Below are 10,000 nucleotides of genomic sequence, written 5' to 3'. Positions count from 1 at the left end.
CCCCATAGTAGTGCAGTGTCAAGTGATCCCTACAGCCTCCATGCCATATAAAGTAGAATTTGAATGATTCCTTATCAAAGGGAGTACTACAAGTTCAACTTTTCCAGAATATATGTGACAGAGGTTTGTTAGCCTTTGTCTAATGGCCGACAGGCATAGAATCTGTGCCAACTGGCAGGGAGGCCAGAGCAGAATGTGCCGAGGCCAAAGTGATTGTTGTGTAGTGGTGGACGTGTTGGTGTCTATGTAATGGGGTAGTGTCAAGCAACTGCCGTGTTCTCTGGCAGATCCTAATAAACTTCTCCATGTAAATTCTGGGCAGATGATGCTTACACTTACACTGTTGACAATTCTGTAATGATTACAGGAAGTATCGCTGGTCTCCCATCAGACCTTCCCTTTATATATTCAGTAAGAGAGAACTTGGATTATTTCTTAGTTGATGACCATTTGCCAGAAGTTGACAAGCAAGTATTACCAGAATATTTATGTTGGATCATTTGCACTTGCGCCTGAAGCCTGAAGAGCGGAGGCTGAATCATCCCTCGACTTGAATGCTTGAACATTATATTTGTACACAGGTAACCCATGCCCGATGAGTGTCATGACATAGAAACCCATGCATAGAAACCCAGGTTATGCCAAAAGAGCAGGCCTCGTTGCTTAATTGATGTCAAATCGAAAACTGTTAGCCATTGAAGTGTGCTCACAGTTGTAAAGTTTTATGACCATCACAGTGCTGTCCCGTTCTGACAGCCTGTCAGCTAGCTTGAGCTCCTGTCTGCAGCTGGTTAATTTACTGCTGCACAACTTTTATTTCCTGCAGATTAGCCTCTTTGCTTAATGATGCTGTATCTTTTAACCCTCTCTCGACGGGTGGTACACCATGGGTACCACGCATTCAAGGCCCGTTCGCAGGGTGCCGTCATACGGCGTCGATCATTTAATTGATTTTGGCCTATGCGTTCGAGAGCCCCGGCATTGCAACTTGCAACGCTGGAATGCCCCCCGGCATGAATGGGTTAATTTCTCCTGGCTCTGTTCTGAATGTTTACCTATTTTATGGGGGAAAGATGAATGATAGTTTGTACAAATTTTGTTCAGCACCTGTTCAGTTCCCACCTGAATCATTATTTCATCAGCCTATAATTTTAAGATACTTGCCAGTAAATCATTATTCATATATATCAGAATTGCAAAAGTTTTGATAACCTTCCTCTTTCAAGCAATTGATGGTATTAGCCCATTGCAGACATGTGTCATGACATACGTGATGCATAAGTTTTTGGCCTGACAGTGGGTGTCGTGATATACATGACCTTGGGGGATTTTGAATCACTGTTTCTTTATTGAACTATGAATAATGAGTGAGTGATGATGACAATTGCAACCGTAATTACTTAAATTTCCCGAACATTAAGCAAAGTGGGTTTCACCTAAAATTCAAAACCTAGATGCCACCATTTTCTCCTAACGCTAGCAGGAGAGAGAGCCTTGAATGGCGCTCCTCCAGTCAAGAGCAAGCACTATCTTTAGAGAGCAATGGCAAGTTGCAGACCTCTTGCTCAAAAGTCGAGGTGATGAAGGATGTGCAGGCAGAATGAGAAGAGGAAGGTGACTCAGACCATGCCCAGTGTCTAAAATGTGCTCCTGTGCCAGTAGGGATGCCTTGTACTGTGGCACTCAGTCATAAGCACAGGTTTCTTTCCTCTTCCTTACCTCTTCATGTTATCTTCATTGTGGATGGTTATATTTTTCGTATTCATTCACAACTACATGAATACGAAAAAATAAAGTTGTCTTTTGTCTTCTCATAAAACAGCAACTACAACATTGATAGAGCCTGTGGTATGACACATATTAGTCTGTTAATAAAAAAAAAAAATTACGAACACAAACTGAAAGAGATTGGGAAAAGTCGATGCATGTTGTATGAAGCTGCCTTGCTCTGAAATAAAACCCATTCTTGAAACTGGGCAAGCAAATCTATATCCATTTACAAAGAGTTAATTTTTCCTCTGTTTAAACCAGAAAGGAAATATATTTGTGTAAAAACTATTTAATTTCATGTTCCTCGTAAATCCCTTGTACATTAACTCGGTATGTATTTATTTTAAAAATTATTCTTCACACTTGATGATGAATCAGGTGATGGTACCATCAGAAGTTTTACAGAATCAAGGTAGCTAAAGCAAGATTGAAATAGATGATCAGGAAATTACTTATTGAAGATATAATATTGCTTTTGTTCTTTTCTGTTCATGCTCATATGCTTTATGATATGAGTCAAACTTATAATTAAGATATAGAAATGAATGCTATGAGTGTCATATCAGTGACTAAAAAGAGGATAAATGTAATGCTTATTAACTCGTTGCAAGGTTTGTAAGGTGCCACTACCAGTTTGGCTGTTTAGTCAAGTAGCACTAGGAGTGAGAATGATGTATATGTCTGTAAATAGTTTTTCCTTTGTTACAATGAAGGAAATGTTTGGCCATGGTTAGCGGATTTAAATCACTTCTTTTATGATATGGACAAGTAATTGACAAAAGGTTTGTTGTTAGCAGTTTTAATCCTTTAAAGCAACTACTTCCATCAGAATCAAAGTATGTGGTCAGCAGTGACTCAATTTTTCAAGTATATACATTTATGTAAAGTTTTTCTTTAAAAATTTGAATTTCTTGTCAGCTATTAGTGAAACATGTTTATTTCTTTATTATTACATTTATCTTACAATGGAACAGAAATATTTTAAAGAACATTATATAAAAAACACTAATATAATGTAGTATAGACACACTTCGACTGTTGTAAAGCTGTCTCTTATATTCCTCTCCGACACAGACAGTTTATTATATATTCATTACTTGGAATAATAACAAGTTTTACATCACTATCAATGGAAGAGCTTTGATGACAATTTGTAAAACTCAAACTAAACTAAACATAATAACCATTGAAATGTTACAAATACGTACTTTACTTACATTGGCCAAAAAGATGGCTTTTTCAGCTGAACAAAGACACCACCTTTGTCTTTTTCAATAGAACTGGGTGACCAAAAAAACTGTTCCATTTGCCATTCCAAAAATCGAGTGGCAAATGGACCACCTTTTGAGGTGGTCCATTTTGAAAGAAGATGACCCTAGAGCCATCCTTTGTGCAATGTAATTAGGGGGCAAAGAAATTGCTGCTTAAAATATAATTGAGAGCACTAATGGATTGATATTGTGCACTGATATTTGTGTGCTGTCACGAAAGAACACGAAACTTATAACTATCCAATATGAAGATAACATAAAGAGGTAGGGAAGAGGAAGGAAACTTGTGCTTATGACTATGAGTGCCACAGTACAAGGCATCCCTACTGGCAAAGGGTCACATTGTAGACATTGGGCATGGTTTGAGTCACTTTCCTCCTCTCATTCTGCCTGCACATCTTTCATCTGCAGTACTTTAGAGCGAGAGGTCGGCAACTTGCTATGTGCCATCGCTCTATAGAGATAGTGCTTGCTAGAGACCGTAGATGGATGCCATTCAAGGCTCTCTCTCCATCTGGTGCTACAAGAAAGTGGTGCCATCTAGGTTTTGGATGTGAATTGAAACCCATTTTGCTTAAAATTACGGCAGTTATAATAATTATGACTGTAATTGTCAACATCACTCACTCATTACTCATAGCACAATAAAATCCAAAATCCCTGAACGTCATGACGCTCATCATTGGACAAGAGCTATGATGAAAAAACACGGTACCCGTCGTTAATGGGTTAAGATTGATGTTATTATTAGGGTAATATTTCTTTAACTGAACATTATTTCTGATGCAATTTAAAAAAAAATGAAAAAAGAATCTTGATTTAAATAAAATAAGTCTCCAAACATGACAAAAAAAAAAAGAAAATAGGAAAAAAAATGGAGATAATTTTTTGTACACTTGTGTATAAATGAGCAGGAGTTTGGCAGAACTTGTGGGGTAAAATTTGAGTCTCCCTTGTCCCACCAAGCCTACCTAATGGCATCCCCGTGGCAGTTACACGACCCCCTTTGCAATGGGTTAAAAAATTGAATATGAAGAGAGTTGAATGCCACTGCCAATACCACTAAAAATATGATGTGGCCTTTCCCATAATTTCCCTGGACATTGTAACTGAATGAGAAATATGATATATTTGATAATTTGGAAAAGATAGTAACTTCTGGGTTAATTTGGAGAGATGCTTCCCATTTACACATAAGTGTGATTCAAGGCAGTGGAAAGACTAAATAAAGTATGTAGAATTCTTCTCTGGACATACTGCCTCATTGAGTGCATATTCTAATGGGTCTGTTTCGTAATTACCTACTAAAATTTAAGTGATTTATATATGATTCTTATTTTGCAGAATTTCATTCGTGCCAGATTCCCTGAAGCCAACAATAAATAACCTCTGAAATGGGAAAGAAGACGAAACCATCTGTGGCTCCAATGATGGAGATTTTAAGCGGTATGTAGTTAAGCTATTTTTTAGTGGTAATGTCCTGTCTTTGATCTGTATTTCAAGAATTTAGTTTGTTTTCTAACAATTTTTAACAATGTGCATATGTTTGTATGTTTTGTATATGTAGTTGAGTGATGGGATTAGATCAAGTGATTGCCAGCCGTATTAGTGGTGTGAAATTAATTGGTTATTAGAAGGTGGGTTTCTTTTGATAATAGTAAAATTATTTCTTGCATAAGGTGAATTTCAAATCTTCAGTGTGGTTTACCTTACAGGCCAGTGGAGCCAAGTCAATAGTGCACAGGTGATTGAAAACCACTTGTATGTACAGACTCAATGGGCAACTTAACCCGACAGTAACTTGTTCTTTACTCCTAGAAAAAATATAGTGTGGTTTTAATCAAGCTATGGTTTATACTTCATGTATCTCCACAGAACTGTAATTAACACATGTTCATGTTGTATATAAACGATGGTTAATTGGCTGACTAATCAGCATGAAGACATGTTGTTTGAGTACTTCTCAGGAATTATTTTATGATTTAGTAGTTCAGCGACCATTTCCTGTGGAGAAGATTAACCTAAACTTCTCAAATGCACTGTTTGGGGGTTGACTATTTCAAGACCACCAGGACAGGTGATTGCAGAAACAAAATCATCCTGCAAGCATATTTTGCAAGAACTTCAGTTGCTTTTCACAGGGTCAGATGACATGAAATCAAGATATATACACATTCTGCATAGTTACATTTGTATATGCACATTGTAGTTGCATTTGTATATACACATGTTTCTTGACTTGTCAAAAAAATGTAAAAAAAAAACTGTAATCACCTTGTAGGATTGGGTAGGTGAAAAGCACTGAGAGGCATCATCCTGGTAGAAATCTCTTGGTTGGAAGCTGTGTGCACTGGCAGGAACTACATTAGGCAAATATATGTCCCATCATGAGTGGGTTAAATTCATGCAAAGTATCAAAATTTCCAATATCTGGTTAGTAATTCTTGGAAACTGCCTCCTGCTATATAGCCTAATGAATAGAGGAGTGGCTTGATGATTGTTGTTTGGATTGGCCTGGCTGTTCACCAGACTTAAATCCAATTGATGAAGGAAGACCTACTATAAAAGTGGTGCAGTCAGAACTTCTGCTCAGGGTTTTACAGTTCATATGATGAGATTTATTTTCCTTGTAGAACAATGACAAAGTGTCAGCTCATTTTGTTAAAACAATAGAGTTATATATGTAATTTTCTGTAAACTGTTTGCATTTGATTTCTTAGTTTGAAATGCTGTTGTTACTGGTATTACACCTACCTATTTTTAGAATGTGTCTAAGGTCACATGATTAAAAAGATGTTTTTGACTCCTGAGACTGTCAGTTTTTGACTAGATGATAATTAATGTGTGTTGATAAGTATCTTTGGAATCTCTTTCAGTTGTTTGATATACTTAAAGGCATTTCATATCTATTGTATTGTATTTTTCTCTTGGAAAATTTGAAACCATCTTTTGATTGGATTGGATTGGATTATTATTATTATTATTATTATTATTATTATTTTTTTTTAAGTCTGACCAACAAGTGCTTATATGCTTACTATACTTTATTCAAGGACACAGACAGACATCAAAATTATTTGGCATTTGGCAAATTTGCCTTTTTAAAAAGTTTCAAATAAAGCCACTACATCATAGCATTTTAATCGTTTATAGATTGGTAAGAGTTTTTTTAAATCTAGCAAAAATTAAGGACATCAGCTGATACCAAAACAGGTTCTTAGACAATTACTTAGGAAAAAAAAAATCCTTTTTTTTTCACATCAAAAACTATAAAAACTAAAACTGCACCAACCAAGTTCTGGTCTTTGTAATACTGTTTGCTGTTTCCTGGTACATACTATTGTAAAAGTTTTTGCTCTGCTTCAGAATGGAATATTGTATCACATAATTAAACATATGATTGATATGATAAAAATTTGCCAAGAATGTATTATTTTAGATTGGACAAAAAATATGGGACGAAAGGATTTTCCATGAAAACAGCTTTCAATCTTTTTTTTTTCTCTAATTTGTTCTTCATTTTTGCATTCACTGTCCTTAGATCAAAAACTGTTGCACAAGCAGAAAATATGAGTGTTTTACTGTTTGAGCTTTTGTGTGAGTTGCGTATTATCTTGTGAATGATTAACCCACAGCGGATGGGTGTCATGACATACACGACGTAGGAGCTTTGGCCTGACGACGGGCGTCCTGACGTACATGACGTTCGGGGATTTTGGATCACTGTGCTATTCTATTTTACTATGAAAAAGGAATGAGTGATGATGGCTACTGCAGTCATAATTACTATAATTACCGTAATACCGTGCTAGCTTAACGTCCAAAACCTAGATGGCACCACTTTTTCCTAGCACCAGCAAGAGAGAGAGCCTTGAATGGCACCCATCTACGGTCTCTAGCAAGCACTATCTTTATAGAGCGATGACACACACTAAGTTGACGAACTCTTGCTCAAAAGTACCGCCGATGAAGGATGTGCAGTCAGAACGGGAAGAGGAAGATGACTCAATCCATACCCAGTGTCTAAAATGTACTCCTGTGCCAATATGGATGCCTTTCACTGTGGCACTCACAGTCACAAGCACAGGTTTCATTCCTCTTCCTTACCTCTTCTATTTATCTTTATTGTAGGTGGTTATATGTTTCGTATTCGTTCATGACAGCACAAAAATACGAAAAAAATATAGTTGCCTTTTGTCCTCCCATAAAACAGCAATACTTCTATCACACTGAGTATAAAGAAAATAATGAGCTAATATGGATAATATACTACAATTTTAGTCTACTGCAGCACTGGTAGAGCCTGTCATATGGCATATATAAGTCTCTTAACTCAATAAAACACACAAAAAAACAAAACACAAAAAACGCTCTAGTTTTTCAATGAATGACTGAAAGAGAGTGGGAATGTTCAAATTATAATGCTTCAAGCAGTCTCTCTTTAAAATAAAACTTATCCCGGAGGCTGGGCAAGCATATTTATCCCCGTCTGCAATGGGTTAAGAGAGGAGGAGAGAGAGAGATAATGATTAAGATTCTTAGAGAGAAAGAGAAAGAAAGAGTGAGTGAGTGAGTGAGACAAAGAGAGTGGATGAGTGGGTCAAGGAGTGAGAGAGTGAGAGAGCGAGAGAGCGAGAGAGCGAGAGAGCGAGAGGAGAGAGCGAGAGAGAGCGAGAGAGAGCGAGAGAGCGAGAGAGAGCGAGAGAGAGCGAGAGAGAGCGAGAGAGAGCGAGAGAGAGCGAGAGAGAGCGAGAGAGAGCGAGAGAGAGCGAGAGAGAGCGAGAGAGAGCGAGAGAGAGCGAGAGAGAGCGAGAGAGAGAGAGAGAGAGAGAGAGAGAGAGAGAGAGAGAGAGAGAGAGAGAGAGAGAGAGAGAGAGAGAGAGAGAGAGAGAGAGAGAGAGAGAGAGAGAGAGAGAGAGAGAGAGAGAGAGAGAGAGAGAGCGAGAGAGAGATTTTGTGGGCAAGAGAATGTGTAAATTTTAAGAATTTCTGACACCATGTTTGATGAATTTATTACAGAGACAAAGAAAAAGAAAAAGAAGAAGCACACAGTTGACCCTGAAGAAGAGTCCACTGAGCCAGTAAGCCCAGGTACTTGTGCACATCCGGGCATGTTCTTATTAATGCACAGTGATTGACAGTATTTCATTATGCACTCAATAACAGTAATAATAGTGATTATAGTGATGGCAATGGTAATGGTAATCCTAGTAATATTTATGATGGTGAAAGTTACCATAGCCATTGCAACCGCAACAGTAATCATCTTCATCATTTATTATTATGATTGTAGTTATGACTATAAATATTGTACTGTTATCATCATTGGCACTTCCATGTCTCAGTAAAAGATTTCATGTTAATACTCTCTCCTAATTTCTCTTATTATTCTTAATTTGCTTATTATCATTTATCACTTTTACTTGATTTGATAATTATTTCTTGCTGCTACTGGGTTTCGTTAATGGTGTACGCATTAACACCCATCTTTTAGGCTTAACCGGTGCCCATATGTATGTCATGACACCCGTATGCAATGGGTTAAATTATTTTTAGAAATGTTATATTATTCATTATTCTTATAGCAAGTTTTATTATTTTTATATTGGTAATATCATTGGTGTTATTAGATATTACTTATGTTCATCTCTATATTCTTATTTTCTATTATGTTGTCAATATCTGTTGATATTATTATCATTATTATTTTATTACTATTATTATTTTATTTTTTGGGGGTGTGTTTGATTATTATAGTAATTATTATCATTGTAAGAATCGTGGTAATGCTGGTGATTTTTTTGTTCTTCTTATTATTATTACTATTACTATTATTATCATTTATTATTGTTATTATTATTATTGTTATTATTATTGTTATTATTATTATTATTATTATTATTATTGTTATTATTGTTATTTTTGTTGTCACTATTATTATTATTGTTGTTGTTTTTATTATTATTATTATTGTTATTGTTATTGTTTTTATTGTTATCACTATTATTATTATTATTATTATTATTATTATTATTATTATTATTATTATTATTATTATTTTTGTTATTATTGTTGTTGGTATTATTATTATTAATACTGTTATTATTACTATTGTTATTATTGTTATTTTTGCTAATTTATTTCTTCTCAATGTTTTTGTTTTTCCTTCTTTTTCTCCTTTTCCTTCTCCTTTTTGCCTTTTCCTTCTCCATTTTGCCTTTTCCTTCTCCTTTTTGCCTTTTCCTTCTCCATTTTGCCTTTTCCTTCTCCTTTTTGCCTTTTCCTTCTCCTTTTTGCCTTTTCCTTCTCCTTTTTGCCTTTTCCTTCTTCATTTTGCCTTTTCCTTCCCCTTTTTGCCTTTTCCTTCCCCTTTTTGCCTTTTCCTTCTCCTTTTTGCCTTTTCCTTCTCCTTTTTGCCTTTTCCTTCTCCTTTTTGCCTTTTCCTTCTCCTTTTTGCCTTTTCCTTCTCCTTTTTGCCTTTTCCTTCTCCTTTTTGCCTTTTCCTTCTCCTTTTTGCCTTTTCCTTCTTCATTTTGCCTTTTCCTTCTCCTTTTTGCCTTTTCCTTCCCCTTTTTGCCTTTTCCTTCTTCATTTTGCCTTTTCCTTCTCCTTTTTGCCTTTTCCTTCTCCTTTTTGCCTTTTCCTTCTCCTTTTTGCCTTTTCCTTCTCCTTTTTGCCTTTTCCTTCTCCTTTTTGCCTTTTCCTTCTCCTTTTTGCCTTTTCCTTCTTCATTTTGCCTTTTCCTTCCCCTTTTTGCCTTTTCCTTCTTCATTTTGCCTTTTCCTTCTCCTTTTTGCCTTTTCCTTCCCCTTTTTGCCTTTTCCTTCCCCTTTTTGCCTTTTCCTTCCCCTTTTTGCCTTTTCCTTCCCCTTTTTGCCTTTTCCTTCCCCTTTTTGCCTTTTCCTTCCCCTTTTTGCCTTTTCCTTCCCCTTTTTGCCTTTTCCTTCCCCTTTTTGCCT

General features: G+C 36.1%; 1 protein-coding gene across 3 annotated transcripts in view; it reads left to right on the top strand.

The window, feature by feature from the left end:
• The window catches only part of LOC122265201 (uncharacterized), a 32,056-nt gene that overhangs the window by 894 nt on the left and 21,162 nt on the right, over nucleotides 1–10,000 (top strand). For 2 of the 3 annotated variants that reach the window (XM_086556275.1, XM_086556274.1), the window contains exons 2-3: nucleotides 4,386–4,487; nucleotides 8,061–8,132. In XM_086556275.1, the coding sequence (XP_086412401.1) occupies nucleotides 4,436–4,487; nucleotides 8,061–8,132 (124 nt within the window). In that variant the 5' untranslated portion in view covers nucleotides 4,386–4,435. The remainder of the gene's footprint in view (nucleotides 1–4,385; nucleotides 4,488–8,060; nucleotides 8,133–10,000) is intronic. The other variant, XM_086556276.1, reaches the window with a different exon arrangement.

This window comes from Penaeus japonicus, unplaced genomic scaffold, assembly GCF_977035675.1.
Source record: "Penaeus japonicus unplaced genomic scaffold, GWHDUDI00000001_assembly GWHDUDI00000032, whole genome shotgun sequence".
In the NCBI taxonomy this organism is placed as follows: Eukaryota; Metazoa; Arthropoda; class Malacostraca; order Decapoda; family Penaeidae; genus Penaeus; species Penaeus japonicus.
The sequence above is the reverse complement of the archived record's forward strand: the minus strand, read 5'-3'. Positions and strand labels throughout refer to the sequence as shown.